The 25,919-nt window shown below is 40.9% G+C and overlaps 1 protein-coding gene across 3 annotated transcripts in view; it reads right to left on the minus strand.

The window, feature by feature from the left end:
• Positions 1-1,131: 1,131 nt before the first annotated feature.
• The window catches only part of LOC117767503 (dmX-like protein 1), a 47,930-nt gene continuing 23,142 nt past the window's right edge, over positions 1,132-25,919 (minus strand). For 2 of the 3 annotated variants that reach the window (XM_034595222.1, XM_034595221.1), the window contains exons 29-51: positions 24,384-25,174; positions 23,937-24,038; positions 23,324-23,491; positions 21,474-21,665; positions 21,011-21,087; positions 18,819-18,940; positions 17,523-17,780; positions 16,866-17,068; positions 16,391-16,539; positions 16,078-16,163; positions 15,760-15,961; positions 15,281-15,398; positions 14,802-14,864; positions 12,935-13,021; positions 11,983-12,101; positions 11,422-11,569; positions 9,267-9,327; positions 8,706-8,833; positions 8,065-8,142; positions 7,801-7,892; positions 7,587-7,639; positions 7,128-7,345; positions 1,132-4,733 (exon numbers count right to left, since the gene is read on the minus strand). In XM_034595222.1, the coding sequence (XP_034451113.1) occupies positions 4,503-4,733; positions 7,128-7,345; positions 7,587-7,639; positions 7,801-7,892; positions 8,065-8,142; positions 8,706-8,833; positions 9,267-9,327; positions 11,422-11,569; positions 11,983-12,101; positions 12,935-13,021; positions 14,802-14,864; positions 15,281-15,398; positions 15,760-15,961; positions 16,078-16,163; positions 16,391-16,539; positions 16,866-17,068; positions 17,523-17,780; positions 18,819-18,940; positions 21,011-21,087; positions 21,474-21,665; positions 23,324-23,491; positions 23,937-24,038; positions 24,384-25,174 (3,746 nt within the window). In that variant the 3' untranslated portion in view covers positions 1,132-4,502. The remainder of the gene's footprint in view (positions 4,734-7,127; positions 7,346-7,586; positions 7,640-7,800; positions 7,893-8,064; positions 8,143-8,705; positions 8,834-9,266; positions 9,328-11,421; positions 11,570-11,982; positions 12,102-12,934; positions 13,022-14,801; positions 14,865-15,280; positions 15,399-15,759; positions 15,962-16,077; positions 16,164-16,390; positions 16,540-16,865; positions 17,069-17,522; positions 17,781-18,818; positions 18,941-21,010; positions 21,088-21,473; positions 21,666-23,323; positions 23,492-23,936; positions 24,039-24,383; positions 25,175-25,919) is intronic. The other variant, XM_034595223.1, reaches the window with a different exon arrangement.

Consider the following 25,919-nt stretch of genomic DNA (forward strand, 5'->3'; position numbering starts at 1 on the left):
AAGATTAATACCACCTGCTCACTGCAGTCATGAATCATTGATCTGATAGGAAATGTCCTTGTACGACGTGGATACTAAGAAATGCTAAAGTTTATTATTATTTTTGATTCTGTTATTGACAATAGCGTCGTTTCAGGAGGTGAAAGTTAAACATGGTTCTTTGTCCTAAATGTGAACTGAACTCACCTTCAAAGTTCCACAGGAAATCACTTTAACCACTTTAATTTTTCACTGTTATTGTTTATTGTTCTGAATCACTGTTAATGTCTCTGTCGGTCAGAATAGGATTTATTCTTGTATTAATATGAACCTTCTACTTCAGTGAGGAACCAGGATCTTGCCTTTCACAAGTTAAATGTTCTGAGTGAAGTGATAACGATTCAAATCTAAACTAATCATAATTCACCAGTCGGTTATTTCATGACTAATTCACCTTTGTCCCTTAAAACACTTTCATGTACCAGATACTGTAACAACTGAAAGTTTGAAATGTAAAATAATATATATAATAATTTTCACTTGTCAGATGATTTCAATGCAACTGTAATATTGCTCTTTTATGAAAATAAACTAATTCAGAACCGATTTCTGTACGAGTCATTATAAATTATCCTTTTGAGATAACAATGTATGAAATTTGTAAATGTTCCTCAAACCCACGAACCCTCAGAGATTTATCACCTGGATCTGCAGCTGAGTTCTGGTTCACGCTCACCGCTCTGAGGTGTTGGTCTGCAGCAGGAAGCTCGTTTCACCAGAGAAGTCGACAAACAGACAAACAAACAAACAACCACAGTGAGAAGCTGGTGAACACATCATTTAGCAGCTGAAGAGACAGATATTTGGAGTTGGAGGAATGTTTGACTTATATTCACCTGGTGGACGGAAACATGATTCACAATTAATCCTCATGTTTCACTGGAACTGTTTGACAAGTTTGGAGTAAAACACAAACGTGTGTGTGTTGAGGACAGAAGTCATATTTGTTTCTTTGATAAAACTCTGTTGGGTGTTTTCAGTCAGAAACAGTTTCATGAAACTACAAATCAAACATGGATGTTTGTGAGTTGCTTGTTTTTTTTAAATGACAAAAGAAACCTGCTCATGTTGCATCATTTTTTATTACATTGGTACATTTTCTGTATATAATACATTGATTTACACATTATCATTATAAAATTAGAATCTTCTGATCAAATTCACATTTGTAAGATTGAAGAGAGAAAAAAAAAGGGAAGAAGTGAAGATTCAGTTATTTTTTTATTAAGCCGAGTGAGGAAAATAAGAAGCAGGATTTGATTAAAAAATAGATTTTTATCCTCCAGTTTCTGTCGGAGCAAACATGGTTTAATTTTTGATAAAATGGATTTTATTCTCTCATCCTCCTCAAACCACTTTGATTCGCGGGGGAAACAAAAATCACAATCTTGTTCACGCTCACAAAAGGAACAAAAACATAAGAAAGAAAGAGAAATTAATCCAATAAGAAGAAAAAGAGCAGGAAATAAGATCACATCCACCTTTTGATCAGTTAGTCTATAATCCTAAATATGCACATGTTCCATAAATATTTGTATATAATTATATTCTTCATAAAGTGGCTTCTGTCGTAATTACCTACTGTTCATCTACGACTAGTCGTTATTAATACGCAGTTAATATGAGAAGCCTCGCTTGTGGATCTATGTATTTACACGACTGCAATAAATCTGATTCATTTAAAAGCTTTTCCTCAGTTTATCCTCCCTGAAATCAAAGCGAATGTACATGTGTTTCCCTACAGCAGCACAACAGGGGTCTGTGGGTCGTGTTCACGGATTATTATTACCCTCCTTCACGCTTCACTCCTGCAGTCGCACCGGCCGAACGTACACTTCCCAGCAGGAGCTGAAGGCAACGTGCTGCGTTCCGATGATTAAAAAAAACAAAAAAAGACACTGCGATGATAATAAAAAAAACAAAAGTGATATTGTTGTGACTTGTTCCAAAACAAGTGAAAGTCAAACAAGATAAAGTTTGTTTGTTAATAAAGTGAATATTACTTCAAGGGAAACAATATTGTTTCCGAGGCAGTTTTCAATCACGGCCCATGTGGAGAATGAAAGTTTGGAGTTGACGAAAGATGCATCGTCAATGGAAATAAAACTTTTGCACGACACAACGAGAAATGCGTTAAAACCCAGAAGCCCGTTCATCGTCCACGGCAACGTCTCCTGCTACATGTTCATCAGCTTAATCTCCAACATGTCAAAGAAAGAAAAGAGAACCGGTGGTATTCATGGTGTCCCACTGCTCCAACAAGAACCTCAAACTAAAGCTAATCTGTGCAATTTTAACATCAGTAATAATCTGTATTATCAGGACCAACAGCAGCAGCAGCTGTTGGAGAGTAAGGACACTTAATAATAATAATAATAATACCACTGATATAATCTAGGCCTGGATAAACACACATCCTACTATATATTGTAATATTATCACTGACTGCTTTATCCAGCCTTGTACTTATCTGCATCACAATACATCGAGTTTAGCTTAATCCTGATGTGCAAATGAAAGAGAAACGGTGCACGAACGTTAGGAAACACTGGGCGACGGCACATTTGTAAACCTGGATCAAAGCCAGTGACATTTTGGAAAAGACGTTATTTTATTCACTTTCTGTCGCAGAAGGTGAGAAGACTGATACTCTCATGTGTGGCTGTTTAAAAGAAGCTAAAGCTGCAGCTTTTCTCTTTAGCAGGATTGGCAAAAATTGATTTGGGAGGAGTTTTATAATCTAGACTATTTAAATATATATATATTTTTATTTATCTGGGTTTTTTTCACGTGCAAAATGTTCAGCTAATCTCCGGGGGCGTGGCGATACTGCGTGAGGTCCGAGTGACGGGTGCGTGCAAGTGTTCTGAGAGTTCGACTCAAATCGACATATTGTTAGATTTAGTGCGACTCACAAATAAAACGCGAAACAACTTTGGAAATGATAAAAAAGATGCTTCTTGTAAATCTGAAACTCGCCTTTTGAATCTGTTGTCAATGCATCCAACGGTTTACAGAAAGCAGGAAATGCCACTTGAGAATTTGGTGCGATTTTAATTTTGGAAAATATAAAAACATACACCCTAAAAAAAAAGTAGGGCTCGTGTTGTGGCTCATCCCATCACAACAGGAAACTGTTTACAGATCAGACGAGGTCAAAGGTCACATCTGCTCGTGTAAAGTGAAAAGTCGTGTTTAATGGAACCGAACCCAAAAGTAATAAAAGTAATAATTATAAGGCAACTGCAAAGCCATGAAATTGTGTGACGTCCATAATCAGCTGTAAAACTGCTAAAATGACTCTTAAACAAGTTATAATGTCGTGAACTTCTAGGTGCAGATTCTGTTACATCATGACAGAGCTAGGCTAACTGCCTTTATGCTAACTGTCTTTATGCTAAGCTAAGCTGAGAAAAGCTAAGCAGCTACCGACCGAAGCATCGTACAAACAAAGTGGCATCAATCCTCTCATCTATCGACTCCCAGAAAACAAAAAATATATATTTTCTAAAATGTGAAACTGCTGTTTTACCTTCAGGAAACATGTGTCTCCTAAAATCTAATTTTTTCATTTCAACTCAGGCTGGAAAAGCCCATCAGCCACATGAGAGTGCGACGGAGTAACAGTGACATGAAACTGACGTCCTGTGATTCCTGTAGAGAGTTTAACACCTGATCCTCCAGCTGAGCTGGTTGTTGTACGAGGGCACGAGAATGTGTGACTGGATCGAATGTGCTTTGTAGGATTGTCCACTGCTCTGGCGGCTGCATTGTGCTGAGGTTCAGGTTCGGCAGTGTTGTACAGTCGCCACACGTTTAATCCCGTTAAAGGGATCATGTATCTGCGTGAGGCTCCGCCTCTATCGACTGAGCGCCCCAGCAGTGATTCCAGAAGAGCGTCCTCTATCGCAAAAGCTTTACTAATGTGAACTTAAGAGAAGCCGAGGCTGTTAACGACGCTGCAGCTCGGACTCTTCAGCTGCTTCCTGCTTCTACAGCTTCACTTCCTGTGCAAATAAAGGCTCCGCATGTGCTCGTCCGCAGACGCTGAATTGGCAGTTTGTTTGTGAGAATCTCCTGCTGGGTCGTCAAGCCCTCACGTCTTTACCCTGTGCCCACTTTAACTTCCACAACAGTTTGAAACGTTTGTGTTTGGTCGACCAGACGCTAAGTTCCACACAGAGCAACCGATGTGATCATTTCACTCTCAGGGGGAAAACCTGAATCAGATGAAACACTCTCACTCTGTCAAAGTCTTTAAATCCTATGAATATTTCACCTCTTTCTCCATGAAAGTCTTTCTTCATTTAAAACGTTTCAGAACACTTTATGTCATCGTTTCTGACTCGGCCTCGTTCCCCCAACATGAACCAACGTTCAGGTACAAAGGAACTTTTCATGACAGTTCCAGAAACGTTGCTCCATCATAAAACAAACTTCACATTATTCAGATCTGCTTCCGTCTATATGATGAATTTAACATCGTTCTTGAGGTTGTTGTTGTTGTTGCCGACACTGTAGCGGTTGGGGAGGACCCTCAACTTCATGGTCCCATCGGCGCCGCAGGAGAAAATGTGATTGGCCGGCCCCACTTCGATCTGCATGACGCCCGTGCCCAGGTTCCTGAACAGCGACTGGCGGGCGTGCTCGTTTGGAAACGAGAAGAGGAGACACTGCGTGGCCAGGCTCCAAACCTGAGGGGGAAGAAAACAACTTAATACTATTCAGAGACAATTTATGGAGTGAAGATATATCAGATATTATATAATTTTAATCCTATGAAAAGACCAAAACTGAATTGATGCTAAGAAGGGGCCTTTAATTTGTTTATTTTATTCTAAGAAGTTTCCAGACAGACCATCTTTTCACTGCTGCAGGAGATCCAGCACTGAAAATAAACTTGACTCTTGTTTGGGAAACGTTTGCAAACAAATCAGTGTCTGTCTGTTTTTATCTGTTCTATGTTTTAGGGGCACAGCTCTAATGACGTCAGTGTCTGTTGGTCAGTCGTTCTACCACCTTGGTCCAAACAATAGTCTGTATTTAACAAATGGTCAACGCGTTTCCACTTCCTTCCACTATCCAGAAATGAAGCCGATACATCCTGGATACAAACGCTGCCATCTTGCCCTGATCACAGTAGCGATCGGAAGATGGAGCAGCCACATCGAGGTTCCACTACTACACACTCTCAACCAATCACGATGTTTCAACGTGTTTTTATAGCTTGAAATAACTAATTGAAACCGAACTTTACCAGAAACACGAACACTTGAACAAACATCAGTGTGATAAGAACTACTGAGAATGACAGAAATCCTTTTTGAGGAACATTGACGTGTATTCTCAGTTTGGTCCATGTCCTACCCACTAACATGGAGGAGGCAGGGTTTATGACATATGCTGCAACCAGCCACCAGGGGGCCATTAAGAAGCTTTGGCTTCACTTTAGTGGAACTGTCATGTCGTCCATCCTTGACACAAGATTTTGTACGTGCATGGTTTTTCCTCTAGTGCCACCTTAAGGGCAAATTTACAATTTATGATTAAAGAAGCGACAGCATGGAATAAAGTCTAAATCTTCCATCCACATGATGTGTTGTTAAAGGTTTAGGTCTAAATGATCTGCTCTGAGTGACAGACGGCGTCGGGATGATATAAAGTTTCTGCTTTGGTCTCTTCACATAATTTGTTGACAGTAAAAGAAATATTAAATATGAGCTCTGTTATCGTTCAAGTTGATTCGCCCCAGAACGACAGCCTGGAAATTGTGAACACGAGATGAGCGTCCACTGAGATCCATGATTAGCTCTGAGCAACTTGCATTGTTTGATTCCTATTCCCAGCCTGGGAGCTTTATTATTTGATAAGGTTCTTCATAGACTTAACTCTGTATACATTAGTTAATCTTCCACTTCCACAGGCTCTAATCAAACTCTTTAAAAGCTTAGAAATTTGCAGCCACCATATGACATTTTCACTTGGCCGCTATACAATTAACAACTTGAGATGAGTTACCATCACACGCAGCTTCGGAGGATTTTTCTGAGCAATCATGCAGAACCAAAGTCGTTTGAATTTCCAGCAGATGTTTCACTGCAGCATTCCCAAAACATCTGCGTGACACAGTGGCTTCGCGGTCGGTGTGACAGCTGTGTGATGCAACATGTTCCAAGTCCAAACATTTAAAGAGATGAATTATCTAAAGATGGTCACATCTGCTGACGGTCAAAACACTTTCCTGTAGCTTCTCACTTTTGAACATTTCAGTCTAAATCATTCATACGATGTTTCTGAGCAGCTGCTTCATCGCAAGTGCGCCGTTGTTTTCTAGCGACTTTAGCTGCTTCGCTGAAATTTCATGGGAGGGGCCTCATGTGACAATGCAAATGGAGTCAGTTGCTCCAGACGTTAAAATGTCGGAGTGAGCGCATGTGACAATACAGCTGGAAAATATCTGGAAACTTCCCAGCGAGTCAGTGGGCAAGTTGATGATGTTTAAAACGCACGACGGATGCAATGTTAAAGTAAAGTTAATATCTCAGGATGAAGAAGACGTGTCGTACAGGACACGTGGAATTTATACATCCTGTCCTGCCTCCTCCTGCTCAAACCAGACGCCATCCCTCGCCTGAAGGTTCTGTAAAAGTCCCTATTGTTGTGAACTCATCTGACCCAGACAATCTCCTGCTGCACTCTCCTTATGTGGAAGGCAAAACACAGCTTTTGATGGGGGTCTCTGTCGCTACGGATGAGTGCGACAGTCGATGTGCAGGAGACAGGAAACATTCACACCTGGGTGCAGGACTGTTCTGTCTGGGATGTGTTCACTTTGTGCAGCGGACACCCCCCACTGCTTTAACCTTGGAAAAGTTATGAGAAGTTCACTCCCTGTGAAAGTCTCTCACGGAGCAAACTGACCTTGAAAGTCGCCAACAAACACTATTAAATATTCATGTTTAAAAAGGAAAAGATCCATCAAACTCCCCTATCCTTCTCATGGAGTACTACTCTAATCATTATCAGTAATGTCTTTAATTGCCTTCATTAACGTGGGGATGCAAAATAAAAAAGGTCAGCGAGGATACCTTGATGTTGCCCTCAGCTGATCCACTGATGAAGCAGTCCTCAATCACATCGACGGCCAGAGCTTTGACCGGAGAGTCATGGGCCTGGAAGCTCTGCCGCTGGTGCCTCTGGGGAAGCTCCAGGACGCTGATCCAGCCTTTCCTCCCGCCTGTGAGGAGCAACTGCTGTCGGGGGGCCATGGCGAGCACGGTGGCACCCGACTCGTGGCAGCAGAAAGCTGAGAAGAAGGAGGAGAAACAGGGAGGATGACATATCATGTTGGAATGGGACGGACAGACAACCCGAAAAAAAAACAAGATGCATCCGGCCACTAGGCAGCGCAGAGTCAAAAATGTAAAACAAAAAAGAAATGATTATCAGAATTGCTGTAGATTCATTTCTATTGAACAACTACTTCATTAAACAGTTTCAGTGCTTAGGATGTTGAATAAGCTGATTTTTTTTGAGCTGTGTCTTACCGTGTGCGAGGCTGTTAGCAGGAGTCACCAGAGTGTCCCACAAACACACGTTCCTGGGAAAAAATAACCATGTTACCGTCCAGATTCCAACATTTGCATCACAGTACATCATTATTCCTGTTGGCCACAGCACGGAGAAGTTAAATGGAACAGAATTCAAGTGTGAAGGGGAAATTTATTGAGTAGGACTGGAGCCAAAAATCCTCTTTTTTACCTGTTGTCTGTTGAAAGACCTGCAGTGGCGATGAGGGAGGAGGAGCCCACAAAGACGAAGTCATGAGCCGTCTTGTTGTGGCACTGCAACGTCTGGCAGACAGCAACACAACGGATGGTGAGTAAACGTGACAGTAATCGAGACGGAGGAGAAGAGAAAGAAAAGATTAGAGCGACAGGAAGAAAACAGAAGGACACCGAAGTGGAAAAACATTCTGCAAAAACAGAAAAGTTAGCAAATGAATCCGCTCTTCACATTTCTTACCAGGAATGGTTTGGGTGCATTCCCACTTGTGTTGGTCTGCCAGAGACTCAAACCTCCATCAGCATCTACGATACCGAACTACACAAACATTCAGAGATGAGAGTTTGCTGATATAAAGACAGAGTTAATCCTTCATTTAACATCAGACACACAGAAACACATTGCCCTCTGTTTGCACACGACTGAGAACCATCCTTCCCTTCAGGTGATTTGGATCGTGCTCAAATTACTTTCCCGGAAAAAAATGTCAACGGCCTCATAAGATCAAGCGCCGCTTACATAACTACAGTCAAGAGCTCTGCATGTCCTGTCCAACCGAATGCTTTTACAGCGTATTTAACTCCTGGTCAGAGCAGGCAGAGAGGGTGGTGCTGGCACAGGAGAGGCACCATCTGAGAATATTATTAGCTGGAGGCGAGTGCCTGAGGTCAGAGCGATGAGTCACTCAGATGAAGAACAATGTGTGCTGAAGACAAACTCCCCGCTGCGGCTCGTGTCTGGTTGGTAAAGTTGTGAGCGGACTTGTAAAAATGTTGTTCAATCCGACAGGCGCACATCACGATTGGAGTCTGCGAGGCTAAAAATAATCTGATATGTGTGCCGGGGGACGGACTGTTCTCAGCCACGCTCGGCTTCGTTACCTTGTTGCCTTGGTGGTTGAATCGGATCCTGGTGACTCTGGAGTTGCCAGGACTTCTGAAGCAGATGATCTGCTGGGAGTGACCCCACTCGAACATCCGCACGCTACCGTCCTGAGCCCCCGTCAGGTCTGTTCCACGGGAAACAAGAAGGTGAAATCAGCTTGGCTCATTTTCCTCTGGTCCCCACAACATGTTTTGGCATTTCTTTGTCCCCAGAGTTTAATAATTCATGGAGGAATAATTAAACTCTTTATTTTGCACATGCTTCACCAAACCTTACATCTTACGATCAGCATTCAAACGCCTCACAAGTGATTCCCCCACTCTGCGGTTTCACTGAATATACAACAGACTGTGGGGCTCACTCATCCTTCTCTAAATCAACAGCAGGACTGAGACCAGAGGAAATAAACGTTGCCTCTTGCTAAATATCTGCACAGGAGAACCTTTATCGGCTGATGTAATCATCCCCAGAAGCCTCTTCTCTTTTGTAACAGAGAAATCATGATGTCAGGATAAAGCATTTCATTTCTGTAATCCACTCACAGACATTTTACTTACAGTAAGGCAGTGTGGGATGAGAGGTCATTCTTCTCACATTATTGATATTTCTCTTGATCATCTGGGAGAAGTGAAGAGGAGGAAGAGGAGATTCTTACTGAACTTCGATATGGCAAACAGTCATGTTTTACATCAGGGACACTGTACACTGCTCAACAGTACAGAGTTACAGAAAGTTGCAGGTTCTACAGCCTTTTAACAGACACTGAATACGACGTGTTACTGGCTGCATCCGTCATTGTGTCGTTCAGATATAAAGAAGATTATGTTTATTCAGGACCATTACAGAAAAAGAAACCTGTCTGCAGTATGAGAAAGGAAGCAGAGTTAGAAAGTAACGACAGTTGTTCTATCATCACATATAGAATAAATTGCCTTAATAGCTCGGTGACTATTTTCAGTCCTGTATTATGACTGGAGGCCAAGAAGGCAGACATTAACAACAATGTCTTCCAACAGTGCTATTTACAATTATCTCTCTTTCCATATCACAGTACTGCTCGTCATTAACCCCAGAGCTGCAGAATCTGCTTCTACTGGTCTTCTCTTGTTCCATCTCCTTGCCCACTTCTCCTGTAACCCCTACGAGTCGCAGATCATGGCACCGTGACCAAATCACATGGCGGATTCAAGATGTCAGAGCAACGTGGAGCGCTTCAACTTCAGTCCAAAGTGCGGACTTCACACTCTAGTTTAGTGTTGATAGGCCAAAAACTAAAACTGTAGATATGATCGGTTAATAAATAAAATAATGTTCACATTAAAGTATGCAAGACTGGATGGCACAGGCATTGCATTTATTTCAATATCTTCGTTATTTTTTGTCGTATTAAGAAACAGAAAAAAACACGTGACTCGCTGATTCTGCTCTACAAGGTGAATATACTAGGAAAGTGCAGGGGAGGGGAAATGGAGCAGGGAGCAGGAAGAGAGTAACAGGAAAGAAGTGGACAGAGTCTTAAAAATTAAGTTTTAAGTGTTTGATTTTGTCTCAGTTTTACCTTTTATACGTTATATTTGCATTACTTTACTTTACTACAAATAACAAAAACACATAATTTTCCATATTGGATTTTATGTTTTGTGAGTATTTTTGTATATGTCAAGGTGGAAAAAATATTATGTGGTGATAAAGGCAGTTTTGTGCAACTGATCCAAAGAAGAGAACCAGAGCCTGGTTCTATCCGAGTTGTTTTTCTTTCCCACTGTGGGAACTATTGGGTTTGTCTCTATAACCTTGTAAGGTCTCCACCTCACTCTGTTAAATGTCCTGAGATAATGTAAGTTGTGATTCGGTGCTGTACGAATAAAGCTGAAGTGAATTGTATTCTGCTCCAACCTCGAGCAAACTGCCCGACTGAGAAATAATCACGATGCAGAGCGGCTCTCACTGTCCAGACAGCATATCGAGAGCAATGAGCAAACTGGTAAATATCAACAAACATGACTCACTGCTGCTCCATTCAAAGACACCGCAACCACCAGAACCGAATCAATCTCCCTCCACACTGCTCTCGCCAAGTTTCACTGCTTCAGAGAAACAGCTTTCACAGACTTTCCATTAAAAATAGCAGGAAAAGGCAGAGATCTGGCCTCACAAGCTGTAGCAGTCAACAGCATCATAATGCCTTAGTAAATCAATGAGGACATCTTGTGTTTGCAGCCACGAGGCTTTTAAGCCACTGAGCCCAGACAAAGACAAATTAGCAGCTTCAGTTTTTGTTATTTTATCCTCTGCTGGTAAAGAAGTTGAAGCCAAAAGCAACGTGTGTTATATTATTATTATTAAATATTGTGACACACACACCAACACCTTAGCTCTACTGCTGTTAAGTTGTATTCTACGCTATGGAGGCTATGACAAGAACGATCCATCAGTTAATGGCTGAAAACATTTAAATCATCCGTATATGTTCTAGACAAGAAATAAGAAAAAGAATATGATCCAGCAGAGACAAGAAACAAGTAGCTCATATTTCATCACACACTGAAGAGAAGATGAATGCACATTAAGAAGCAAGAGTAGTCAAATCATGTTTTGTCTTTTCTCCAGTCTACAGCGTCATCGCCATGACCAGCTCCTAGTCTTGGATGTGCCTCCACCAGACAACTCCTGCTGACTCAGATATTATCATCACACAGGTGCAGAACTCACCATGGCTGCCCCCCGGCCTGTCTGCATACCTCCCAGCCACGGCATGTTGATGGGTGTGCCAGGGCTACTGTGGGTGTACGGCGTGGTGCCATGGAGGGCGGTGAAGTCGTCACGTGCATGGATCACCAGGAAGTCATCACCTCCAACACTACAGACAGAACATTAATTAGACAAACACTTTCATGACACGACATCACGTTTATATTTCAGAGATGGATGCAGAGATGTTCAGTATAGAAAGACAGCAGGATTTATTGATTTCAAAATAACCGATTGCAGCTGGTGGTTTCTTGTTTGCAGGACAATAGCTGGTTGGTGCAGTGTGCATTTATTGAGCTATTCAGACTAGAAGAAGAACATATTGACAGAAAGCCCCTTTGTTCTGAGATTCTATAACAATCTCTCAAATAGAAGCAGCTACACACAACAAATACATATAGATTGAGGAGTGCACTCATACATACATGCATGTTCACCACCTACACAACCTTGACTGAACCAATCACATTGTCCCATGCCCCCACACACACACACGCACACAGACACAGATGGCTCTCTTACCCTTTGGTTTCGACATCATCGTCGTCTATCCATGTCAAAATTTGTGTGGCCAAGATAGATGACACATCCAGCTCCTGAATGTCATGTGTGGAGGCCATGACTAGACAATTACGATTTGCCTGTGAGAACAGACAGCAACAGGACATTGTGAAGGGGGGGTGGGGGGGGGGTGACAAAGCGGATAGAGGAAAGGAAAACAGAGAATGTATGTGGAAAATTTGAAAAGTTAGAAGATCCAGGAGGTTAAATTAAAAGTATCATATTGTCTACCTCTTCCTATATCAAACCTGAAAACTAAAAACTCAACAACATCAAATGTGCTAAAATATGGCAAAAGATTTGAGCCACAAATATTAGTTGTCAATCTGAATTATGGGTTGAATTTGTGTAAGTGACTATGGCGTGTTTGAAACAGTTTAAAACTTCAAATTCAGACACAAACTCTATTTTGATTTGATTTACAGCACATTGATTTGTACCAACTAGGAAGTACTGCTATCATACACAGCTGAGCTAAAACTGCTTAAAAACAGTAATGGTCTCCACCAACTCCTGAGGGATTAACTGGCTCTGTGGCGGCTAAATGGTTTATTGTGCTCTTTTTTGTATTATTTAGTCCGTATCATTTGTATTTTGATGCATGTACACGCCCCCTTGTGGCTTAATAAAAACTGCTCGTACTAATACATTTTGTAGGAACCAGTGGAATCTCAATCACTCTGCCGGCCACTCTCCCAGTAACTAACATAGATTTAATACAGAGACTAACCCACAGGCTTCCACAGTAATAACTAAACAATTGGAATCCTATACATTAAGATGAATGTGGACATGCTGAGGTGAAAATAGAAAGACCAGTATAGGTCTGACAGACTGTTTTACTCTGAGAAAAGCTCAGGGCTTCGTTGGTTTATCAGTGCTGTTCAGTGACATCTGTGTAAAAGAGTTGTACCTTGTTGATGGCAAAGGCTGTGATGATGTCAGATTCTTTGTGGATGATGCGTGCTTTTCCTCCAGGGCAGCCCAGCTCTGACCCAGTCTGCACATACACACATACAACAATAACATCAACATGCATATTCAATGATCCCAGCTGAAACATTGGTAAACATTTCCTGCCTTCAGATACAATTCTCTTCATGCTACAGAACCAATGACCTGACCAGATCCAAGGGAGGGGTTGATAAAAAGAAAAAAAAAGTGTCTAAAATAACAGAGCCGATGTTATAAAAGAATCAAGCCTCTGGCCGGACTTACTCTTTGTTTTCTACACTATGTAATAGTTCCACTCAATGTTTTTGCCTTTAGGAGAAAACATGCGAGGTGCATCAGGCCACACTATTAACCACTGCAGCCAACATGTACTAAGTAGGTTGATGCCATTAGAAAGCACGAACACAACAACCCCTGAGCGATGAGCACAAGCACACACTGAACCATATAGGTCCTATGGCATGTATGCAGTAGCAGCTAAGTGTGCTATACTGTGTCTTCGCTCTTATCTCTTACATTCTGATGCCAGAGTTGCTGAAAACGAGACAGGCCTCCTTTTAGCACGAGACAGAATTAAAGTCTTTGCTGTATTATTCAAGAGGAAAAGACCACGTCTTTCTCTGTCAGACGGAATAAAGTAAAACTTGACTTGCAGAAACCTAAATATGGTGTTTTGGCATTTTTGCCGCGAACACACTCAGATTCACTGCGACAGTGCTGGGCTCATTAATCAGAAGCTATTCAGCTTCATAGCTTGTCCTCTGAGCGGGTTAATTAACACTGAGCCAAATGGAGTTACTATAACATGGCAGCCTGCACAGCAAGAGCCAGAAGATTAGAATCCCCTATGAAGCATCAGTGTACAGTGCAATTAAAGATGTATGGCTCACATTCACATGAATATTTAGACTGCTAAATGCAAGTTTAATATCACACTGAGAGGAACATTCATAGTTCATAGCCTTGAAAATACGCAAAACTGCAATACTGTCAAGTTCACAATTTGAATGTTTCTAAGATTATATGTGATAGGCCACATTTACTATTCTACTGTAGAAGGTAAATAAACGATGCACGATGTACATGTTCCCTTTAGTATGTGATGTTAAGTTTCATAAGGTTTAACAACATCTATATCGAGACCGACTCTGTTTCCTCAACGGTCTTGTCAGAAGAAAACCGTTTTCAATGATGAAAACATCACAGATGATTTCATCACTGACAAGTCTGATGTTGCATCACACTTTTATATGAGCATTCTACAAAACTCTCAGATAAAAAAAAACACCATCTTGTTGGAAATGTATTTCATGTTACAATACCTTTGATTGTATGATTCAGACTGATGATTTTCTGCATGTCAAAATGAGGCAACCTTACATGAGAAATAAAAGGTGCTAATGCTATTAAAACCGGCAAGCTTTAACTTCCCATTATCTAACATGGCAATGTTTGTCCCAACCCCTCAGGGCAGAGTAATTTTAGTATCAGTGCTAATGCAATACCTTATTCTGCAATTTTGCACAATATAGATATGTATGTATTGAGATAAATAAATACATACAATAAAATAAGAAGATAAAATAATAACAAAAGGAAACATGTCAAATGTGGTCCTAAAACAATCACATACACAAAAAAAATGACCTAAATTAGTTTTGAAACTTGTATTAAACTCATATATATAAAATAAGTCAACATTTAAGACAACAAACATTCAAAATAATCAGGAATAATCATTTATCTATTCATAATTATGAGGTTAAGTTCATGTCCATCCCACTCCAACATCGCTCATTAACAATACTTATCTAAAGTAACAGTACCTGATGATTTCCTGTCTCCTCCATCACTGAACATTTCATATTGCCAGTCTGGTCCTCGACCGACTTTAATGATTTGGGGAAGCAGCATGGGGCAGACACATCCACACACAAACAAAACACACACACAACACATAACAAACCAGTGATGAACCATGCAAACACACAGAAAATTAATTATTGTAATGTTAATCAAACAGGGTGTAATTATTTGAATTAAATTAAAAGCATCATCATGCAACTGGAGGCAGTAATAATACATGTGGTTGGCATGCGGGACAAAAAAAGCACAAATGTGCCAACAGAGATGTAAAAGCAATAACACTGCAGTTTGCCTGGGGGGTAAATACAGAGATGTGCTGTAGTATTTAATCATAACAAAACAGTTAATGTGTTATTCAGTGACAATTAATACAATGTGCTAGCTGTGCAACATGGAGACAGTTCATGCAGGGGGGTGGCATGGTGTAAACATGGTGTACCTCATTCGGGTCCCGTTTTTTGGTGAAGATATTTCTAATGAAAGTCTCCTGCACTTCCTCCTGCTTGACCAGAAACTGCCACAAACGTTTCACTGGCAGCGCTGAATGGTGGTTGGTCCTGGAAAGAATAGAACATCTCCGGCATATTAACATTAATGCTCATTTAATCCGTCAGTTTACTGAAGCAAAACCAAATGTGTTAAAAAAATGTTATTTTTGATTCGAGCCATTGGTGCTGGTCTGGAAAACATTCATATCTGGTGCTTAAGGCAAGATACAGCAAATTCACATGCACAATGTAGTTCTTCCAAGAAGGATAAATTCCTACAGTGCATAATATACATATTACACAACCCCAGAAATATACAGAGGGTCGATCTGTGCAGGGATAAACTGTGGGTCTGTGGTATGGATGTCTTATACAGATACATCTATGACTTAAACAAATACTCAAGTGCAGGTGCAGCTCTCAGTGGTACCTGAATGGGGTGTTGGACGGTTCAAACAAGACCTTGTGTCTGAGCAGAGCGGGGCCGGGTGTGGCAGTTTCATCCTGGAGCTGTGTGGAGATGTACTTGGAAGGAGGTCCTCCAAACAGCTCCAGTCTTTTCTGCAACACCTGCTCCCAGCGCTGCAGCGTCTTCAGCACAGCGTGACACAGAGGAGAGCCCACAGGCAGATCTGTGTTAAACAGGTGCAGGCAGACAGAAGACGGCAATAAGATTAGCTCAGACAGGGACTCTTACTGTATATACCTCCTGAACGTTAGTACATCAGAGGGTAGGTGGTGTAGTTACCTAATAGATCATATCCTGCCATTGGGTAAAAGGACTTCAGATTGACCAACACCAGCTGAACCATTGACAGCCGCATCAAACACCAACTAAGAGAAGAAGACGTTACAAATCAGATTACACTTCTGAACACAAACACTGTAGATGGGTTCAAAGTTTCTTTAAAAAAAAATGGAACCATGGAGGTGAAATTTAGAGGAAGTGTTAGTGAATAGAGTCTGTAGACAGAAGTTCTCTTCAGTCAGCTTGAATATGAGGTGAAGGTGAGTCACTGGAGTCAGTTTGCTATTATATCTAATCAGTGCTGGGTCATTACCTGTATGAATTGTGGTTTGAATGCTCTCTCCGCGGAGAGTTGGGGTCAAAGACGTCTTCAAAGTCATCGTCATCCTCGTCTTCATCCTGACTGCCATGGCTCTCCTCAGAGTCATACTCTATTCTGTTTTCTGATGGTGGCAGCAAAGGCTAAGAGATGCAAGAGCACAATAACAGAAATGAAGAGTTGGTTAATTAAACTGTTTGCTTAACAAAAAAGACAGCCACTCTCTTTATCTTTCATTTACTGCCAGTCAGCTTTAGTAGACATCTATTATAACAGCAGATGATCACATCCGGATTATTACAAATTCCCAGTTTATTTGCATAGTCATAATATAATCAAACCACATTTGAATCCTGATAATCAAACATCATCCTAATGAAAAGCCAATTTACTCAGGATAAACTCAGGAAAGTAAGAAAAGGAGTTGATACAAAAGGGCCATGTTTTAACTGCTGTTTCTTTTTTTTACCTTGGCAATAAAATAATCCCAAATGCTGAGGTCTGGAGGAACAAATCTTTCTTTAAAGATGGAGGCAGCCTCTTGTTCCACTACAGGGACATGCTTGGGACTGGATGGTCCCTCCCGCTCTATCCCAGACTCCTCTTTGGACCCACTGCGTGATGTCAGAAGCCGGAATCGTCTGGACTTTCTGTCTGAGCCGCTCGGAGAAGCTAGGGTGCCAAGAAAAAGTGTCACAATATCATACTTATGATTTCAGATGCCATCAAGCCCACACACGCCTTCTAAAATCTTGAAAAATAAAAACTGTATGCCAGGCTTGAATTATTCTTATTTTTTTACTTTTGACAATTACATTTAAATATAAGAATATACAAACACACAAAAAAAAATGTGGTTCAAAATACCTACATTATTTGAGATAAACCGGAGTTACAATGATATTACATCAGGTTTCCTCTGCCAACCAGAGAGCAGCAGCAAAGAGAGAGTGATCGAAACAGCTCCCACACTAATCGGTTAATGGATTTCACTATGACCCAGAGACGGGAACCCATTCATTTAGCAGGAGTGATTTGATTTAGCTACTGGGTCACTACCAAGAGAAAAACTCCACACAGACAGACAACCACTCACCATCAGACAGAAAACCAGAGAAACAATCACCTGGTGGGGGTGTTCTTGTCGGGCCGTTAGGTTTCTCCATGACGGGGATCCGGGCACCTCCTCCGAACACTGTTACCCAGAGCTTCCCGTTGAGAGGGTGGGCCATGATGCGAAACAGCTCGTTGCTGGAGTGAGTGGCCATGCCGTGAACAAACAGACTGAGGTATACGGCAGTCAGGATCTCGCAGAGCAGCACGGCCAAGCCTGGCTGGCTCTCCTCACCTGCTGAGCTCAGCAGACGGATCAGAGAGGCGATACCTGCAGAGAGGGATGAGTCAAGGAGAGCGAGAAGATGGCAGCATCTGTAAAAGCCCTTCAAACGACAAGTTATTTTTAGGAGTTGACCAAAATACTTAGCTGGCTAAATCAATGACGAAAACACTAGAATTTGCACGTAACAGAAGAAGGCAACATTAAATCTATTTGCTTTTTAGAGAAAGACAAACTGAGTATTGAATCTATAGTGCAGCGTCTGCTCTAGACCTGCCTGTTTGGAATGGGCTGTTTTCTTGGCCTGTGGTAATGCTGGTAACAGCTTTCTTTCTGAAACTGTAAAAGTGACCTGGAGTAATTCAGCCGCAGAGCAAGTAAAGATCAGCTGCAGGACTCAGTGCACAGAACCCTGAAGCTGCTCCACCTCTGCTGCACAAAGAGCTGTTCACCTGTTTGTCCAAATTTCTGTAAATCTGGAGTCAGATCCTAGATCTGGATAATAAGTTGTCATTCTTCATGTTGTGAACGTGCCTGTTGTCATACTAATCATAACAAAGTATGTATTTTATCCTTGGGCCCTAACAATACACATGTCAAGTGTTCTTGAGATAAGTGAGCCACTGACAGACAGAAGATTTGATTGAAGAGTAAATGTGACATTGTTCCATATTTTTCTTCCGTGCATCCCATCCCATGAAAAGAGTCAAAACAATAAAGTGATTCTGCTTTCAAGTATTTTCAGTGCCTCTAATCCCTAATGTAACGTACCATAGACCTCCATAGTGAGCAACGGCACTGCATTTAATTTTGAATCAACCATCCTGCTGCCATTAATACTCATTTGAGCACTGACGTGTAATGAAAATACTTTCAAGCAAATGCAATCTTTGTTATCGTTCAAGTCCTGTTAGGTAAAAAATTTAAACAAGTATTTACTCGTCATATATAATAACACTATATTCATGAGATGATTTTAGCTACATATTGTTTTGTTTGTTCCCACTGTAGCTCAATGCTACATACAGGACAGGAAAGTTGTTGTTTTCGTTCTCCTATTTGTTGACAGTCTCTTGGTTGATTTACCTGGCCACTGTGCAGGAGAAGTGTTGGGCTGAACGGACTCGTCCACGCTGACAGCTCTGACTGGCTGTTTCTGAGACAGCAACACACTCTGGTAAACAATCCCGGTGAAATGGTTCACATGGCTGTTGGAGATTAAACAGATGGAAGAAATGGACCCAGTGGAGTCAGTCAGACGGCACAAAACAAAACATTTATGAAATTCTGTCCTGAAAAGTGAAATAGAAACAAAATGGGGTTAGGTGGCATAAATATATTATGTCTAAATGTCTTATTTTAAATGTTTTAACTTTGTTCTGAATTCTGGGAAACAACATTTTCTAAGAAAGAGGCACCAGAGTCAAACTGTTCCATCAAGACATGACATACTAATGAGCTGCAGCTCCGGTTATCTATTGCCTGTCTATGCTGTTCGGTAAAAGAGAATAAAAGCATCATGATGAAGAACTCTAGTACTTTGATGCTTTACATAGATGTACCTATTGTTTATTTTATTAAAAGTCAAACAAATACAACTTAGTAAACTTAAAAGAGATGAAAATGCATCAAAATACCATCAGCAATACTCAACCCCTGAAACCTACATCAGGAATTAACCTCAAAAAAATGTACACTCACTCGTTCTCTCGCTCACAAGCGGGACAAGAAAAAAAGAAGGACAATGTCATCAAACCTCTGCAGCGAAACACCAGGAGAGTTTATTTCACAATTACCATAACAAAGAGAGTTAAATTTCAAAAAGGTTTGCTAATTCAGCCAGAGTGTTCAAGTCCCAGCAGTGTGTGATATATGGCTGCTTATGTACATGTGTCGAGTATGTAGAGGATAAGATGCAAAACCAACTGCTCATTTAATCACGTTGCTTAGAGTTGAGCGAGGTTTGAAATATCCAGTTCAGAGAGTTTGCTCTGAAAACATGAATGAATGTTTCCTCTCCTATGTTTAAAATTGTCCCTCTTTGACACATAATTTAATTGATACTAGCAGCTCTATCTGTGGTGTCACAGCACTGTGGCTTTTAATGTCCCAGCCTGGTCAAGCGTAAGTTAAAATAATTATGTACAACATCAAGCAATATGGCAGAACCATGATAGGAACTCAGCACAGCTGTATGCCAGATGGGCTTTATTAAAAGAGGAAAAAAAAATACCCCACACACACACACTTTAATTCCTACTGGGTTGCTGTCAAAGTGATTGGGAGTTGTGGTACACCCGCATTCTAAATGTACAATGTTCCTTCCATCTGCCAGAACCAGAGATCAAATTAAGTATTTAAAATAAGAATTATAAACAGCAGCCTCGCAGCTTTCATAAATTATTTTCAACAAGATCAAAACAGACAAGAGACTGTTGTATTTTTAGTTTGCACACTTCCAAGACGTTTTTCCTTCGCACAAATCACATCAATATAGCGCTGTGTAAAACCAGCATTAAAGCATGTGTTAAGATGATTGTTCATGAAGAAAACCGAAGACATCTTGAAAATGATGTTCCACTTTTGTCATAAATTTGTAGTGTTTGACTTGAACTGTATGTGTGCACAACCCTCTCATTACACAAGGACGCTTGGTTACCAGCAGCCATATCCTTCCTCCTTAGTTCTTATTATTCTGCTCCAATAAGCCCAAAAATCCTCCAACACACACACAGACACGAACGCAAATGTAACCAGAGGACTCAAATTAACATTATTTGTGTCTGCATTGTGTCCCACTAAAATGGCAGCGCTAAGAATAGGGAAATAAAAATCAGATCACTCGCGATAAATAAATAATCCAGTGGCATCAAGTGCCGTTAATGTAATCGTGTCAAGGTGAATGTGGTGGGAAATGAAAAAGTTCTATTAAAGTTAAGCATCACTATAAGACATATAAAGAATTCAAGAGTCCTGCTAAGAGAGGAGCTTCCTTGTAGATAGATACCCACGAAGAATTCAAACCTTTCCGAGTCAAGCTGCATAAAAGCTTTTTCCACAGACTGGCCAGGGACGTGCAAAGATTTATTCCCACATTACCAAATTATTGTTGAGAAATGGATGGCTTGAAAATAGCTCAAGGTTGGTGATGTACGAATGATGTGATTTATGACTTCAGTGGGAAGCTGCTGGATATGGCGCTTTGTGGAAAAGTCCTTGTAGCGTGATAGCCAAAAAAGAATAACGAGTGAGAATGAGAGAGATAAAGAGACATTTACCTGAAGGTGTGTCCGTCACACAGACACTGATATATACAGGCAGACAAGGAAGCAGCCAAGGTGTGCATCACATAGATCTGAAATAACAGCCATGATCAAAGAAAAACACAAATTAACATAAATCTTTGATAGAGGCGGACTTTCTTCTTCTAAATTTATGCAAAAAGGTGTCACTTGTGGCAACAGACTCTACTGTGCAGTTGCTCTGTCAAGCTTTACAGCATCTTTTAGCTCATCGTTTCACGGCCCACAACCTCACTGCTCTTGTTAACTCCCGCACATTACAAATATATATATAAAAAAAATGTATACAGTATATTTCATTATATTGCTCCTTGCACAAATTTCCAAGTATCACTGCTTGTTTTCTTTAATAATATTCAAATTTATAGGTCCTCTTGTAGAAAACATATTGAAGCCAACTCTTAGCTTTTGGAATCCAAAGAAGAAATAGAAAGCTCACCTCATTGTTAACCACATCAGGATGTGGAGGTGAGTCAAGTGCATTGATGGTCTGCAAGATGTCATGAGTAAGGTTGGTCAGGTAGACGATGGGATTGGCCACCACTGTCTTCACGTTGGCTGTGCAGGCCATAAGGAGAGGGATAGAGGAGGGCTGGGAACTGGTCGTCACCACTGACTGGATGGAGTCATCCTGTGGGCAGAGGTCAGAGGGGAGGGGTTTAAAAATCATTAGAGTAGTTCTGTGGGTACAGTAAAAAAAAAAGCATGTGCTATGTTGATGTTGATCGTGCACAATACATTTTTACGAAAACACAAGACATACAGTATACAGTATATAACCACAGTGAACTTAAAAAATGTATGTAACTACAGTCAGCTTTTTCAAATCTTTTTTAGAGGATAGAAGAGACAGCTCACAAAGAAACTAGAAGTTAAGGCTGCAGCTTTGAACTTTTGAACTTTTCCTGAGCCATAATAAAGACAGGATGAGCCAACTGCATGATCCCCGTACTTAAGAAAGAACAGGATGTCTGTTGGTAGTGGAGGGGGGGAAAGGTTGAGTGTGTTTATATGTGTGTGGGATTCCTGAACATGATTGAATAACAATACCACAGGCTTATGTTTATTTATGCCTGATGAATCAAATTCAGTTGTCACCATGCTCCTTAACAAAATTCAAAATTTCCACGACAACTACAGAGAAATTTGACAACCATGGGATCAGAGTTGAGACAAAATAAATTATTCTAAAATCCAGGTAAACACCCAGTGCCTCTTGACTGTGCTAACACTGAAGAGTGCTGTTCCCATGCCGGCTCATTGAGTTGTTTACTTCCTAAATTTGATTCAACCTTTTAATAGTCAGCCTAAGGCAGGCCCTCCCTCAGGAGCTCAGAGAGTCAGGACAACCTGTCAAACCGTTGCTGGAGGTGTGCTGACATTTGCCAATGAACGATAAGTAGGTTTATGTGTGTGTGTGTCCTGGGAATCTGTTTGCATTAACCAAAGATCTTTCCTTCATATTTTCCTCCTCATCTGCTCAGGCTCCCTTTTCTGCTCAATAACATTGCAGCACTGCTTATAACAAATAACATCACATTTAGTTTGTACTAAGATCAAGTTTGGGGAAGTTTTTCTTCCTTTGCTACCACTTGTCTGTGATGATGGACTCTTGGTTGCAAACATATACTAATGCCTTCAGAAGTATCTGAAATGTAAGACCTTGAAATAGGGTAAAAACAGCCAAGATCAATAATTCATCATTTTTTCTCACTTCACTGATTAAGAAGTGCTTGCTTGGTCTGACAAGCTCCAAACCCCCTTAAAAACCAACGCTATATTGGATAAGGTAAGAAAAACAGAAATCAGGCAAAGTATTTGTGAAACTGTAATCAGCAAACACTTGCTGCTTATTTAAATTCATCACATACCTGCTCGACTAGCAAGCAATCAAATGTTTGTATAGTCAAGTTATATTTTATTCCTGCCCTTGAAATGCTGTTGTAATACAATCATTTTCCAAATTGGGAAGAATAAAGTACATCTATCTATGTATCTACTCATTACAAATATACAGACAACAATCAAAAGAAACTGCAGCACAAGACAAATTACTACTACTAAAAATCATTATTTAATATTTTCTATTCAACAAATTGTCAACGAAGTACCAGGAGATATATTGAATTGTTTGATCACTATCATCAGCAACAGCAAAATAAAATCAGATGCAATAGTTGCATAGAGGCAACAGCGACAGAGCCAGACTAATTTGGATGCCACAAAAAAGAACTGTCATGTTCTGTTTGTCAGTAGCTTTGAGTGTTTGTCTGTGTGTGTTTTCGTTACCTGGTGAGACTCCTGAAGAAGCAATATGAGCTCCATGCGTACAGAAGCCAGTCCTCCGCCGTGGGAGCCATGTAAGCTGCAGTAGCTAAGAAACATCCTCAGCAAGGGCTGGTTACTCTGCAGCCAGTGTCTCCTGCTCCTCTGGCTGTCACCACGAGGGCTCCCAGGCTGGAAAAACATTTTTACTGTATTAGGTTTATTATTGACAAAACAATAAACATCCCTGTAAATGTGCCGATGTAAACCGACTGGCTCAAGTTAAAGCCGCACAAAACAAAATAAAGCAGAAACAAAAATACACATGAATCTATTCTGACAACAATAAATCTCTTTAAAATGTAATTATGAATTGTTATGAATAGGTTTGCTGCTGAAACTGAATCAACAGTAGAAAAAGAAAGAGAAATTGACAGAGTTTTTGTAAACCAATAAAAAACAGAGGTCTGACAATCGGAGATCGAATGAAGACTGGTGCAACAAACTCTTCAATAAAACCATTTTTCCCCCCAAACATAACAAAATGTGCTGTTGTTTTAACTTTCTAATACAGGAAGTGTAGCATTGATTTCTTTTCCCTCATGAACATCTAACAAATCTACAAATCTTTACATACCTGTTCCTCCTCCTCCGCCAACCCAGAAACACAGGCATCACCCTGGACAGACAGCTCTGGCAGGCAGGGCTTGTAGCTGCAGCAACGCTGGAGAGCCACCACCTGGGGAAAACAGAATTTTTATCCCGATATCAATTTATCAAGAAGGAATTTATCATCCATGCATGGCAGCGAAAGCAAAACATTTCACCAAAACGTCAAGCTGTTTCCACAGGAGTAGGTAAACAACTCGATAAGAGGAAACCACAGGGGTTATTAACATTATGAGGTTTATATGCACTGACACACAATGATAGAAAACCAGTGAACATGAATACGGGAGAGATGTGTGTGGGAGTTTTGCAAGTTATGAAACTTTTGCAGCCAGGATACAGTTTCACAAAATAGATGGATATTTATGTATTTGAACTTTAAGTCTGTAAATCTTAAAATGCTGCTTTAAATTACCTCTCTTTCTAACCACTGGTAGAGCTGGTAACGCAGCTTCCCCCCATCGACTTCGTACCCGGTCGACAGCGTCCGCAGCTCATTGGTCATAATCTTCAAGCAGGCAGTAAACTTCAGCTGAGCCACCAAGATGTCATCAGATGGCGCCAGGAAGTCATTGCTGTCCTCACTGTCCTCCCCGATCACTGTCTCCATTAGCGGTGACATGACGTCCTGTGTGTCCTGGAACACACTGCTGCTGTCTGCGATTGTACCAGTGTTAGCATTTTTAAACTCCTCTTCGTCCTCATCCTCTTCTTCATCATCTTTGTCGCTGTCCCACTTCAGCTCCAGGGCGTCCCCTGGAAGTTTCAGTGATGGCTGGCTCCAATCAAAACTCAACACCGAATCTGATTTACTGTTGGACAAGCTGTTCCCATCCGACTCGTAGCCATTCAGAGACGGCTGGGACCAGTCTGATGCTTGTCCATCTTTACTCCTGGCACTGAGCTCAGCGGTGATTCCTGTATCCTCCTGATTCAGGAGTTTGGAATGCTTGTGGACTTTGGGCATCTTGAAGAGGACTTCAAGTGCAAGCATGGGGCAGCCAGCTTGTAAATGTGCATATGCAGCAGTGAAAAACAGTCGTCTCTCCTCCAGGCTAATGGAGTCAGCCCGGCGACCCTCAGCAGTCAGGCCAACCTTAGCCTTGTCTGACGAGCCAAAATGGCGGCGAAGGAGGAGTGGGTGTGTGCGGAGGTAGGTGTAAAAGTTGAAAACTTCAGGGTTGCATGTAGCCACAGAAGAGGAACCTGGGAAAGTTTTTTTTTAAAGAGTTAGAATTGGAAAATATCTGCCATCTTTACTGCTTTAACTAGAGTCTGTGAGAACAAGCTCGATTATATAACCAGGACCTGAAATGTAGCTGTAGATGGCCTGACTGAAAGTGTGTTGCAGCTATGTGAGGATCAAAAAACTTCACCAAGTTGTTCATGCAACCCTCAAAAGCACACTCTGTCAAAGAGAAGAAGCATTTTCAAACCAGTGTTTGGTTTCTCTGTAAGCACATTAGCTGTGCTTTGGGAACGTCATTTATGAGACACATGTAGCACAGGGATGTTAATCTGGGACTGGTTTGGCTCTTAAGTCAAAATAAGGTTCATATTAAGTTCAGTTCTTCATCTATTCTTAAGGCAAGCCTCACATATTTTCTTCAATTAAGTGGCCATCAGTGTCCAGTAGGGTGCAATTACTTATTTCATGTACTTAAAAAGGACCAAAAATAACTGCACAGCGGAGGCGTTTAGTGAAAGCAGAGGATTCAACCTCAGTGTCAAATTACAGTCTGAGGTAACTCCCACTGGATTTTAACTAATTAAAGGAAGGTTTTAGCAAACGTTTATGAATTATATCACGAAAGTATTTCTTTAAACTACTAATATCTATCGAATAAGTGTTGCTACGCATGACAAATGTTATATACTATTTAAAAAATGCATTGGCAATAAAAGCAGTCTTTCTTTTAACTATTGCTTACTAATAATTTGAAGTATACAA

Source organism: Hippoglossus hippoglossus, chromosome 9, assembly GCF_009819705.1.
Source record: "Hippoglossus hippoglossus isolate fHipHip1 chromosome 9, fHipHip1.pri, whole genome shotgun sequence".
Taxonomy (NCBI): domain Eukaryota; kingdom Metazoa; phylum Chordata; class Actinopteri; order Pleuronectiformes; family Pleuronectidae; genus Hippoglossus; species Hippoglossus hippoglossus.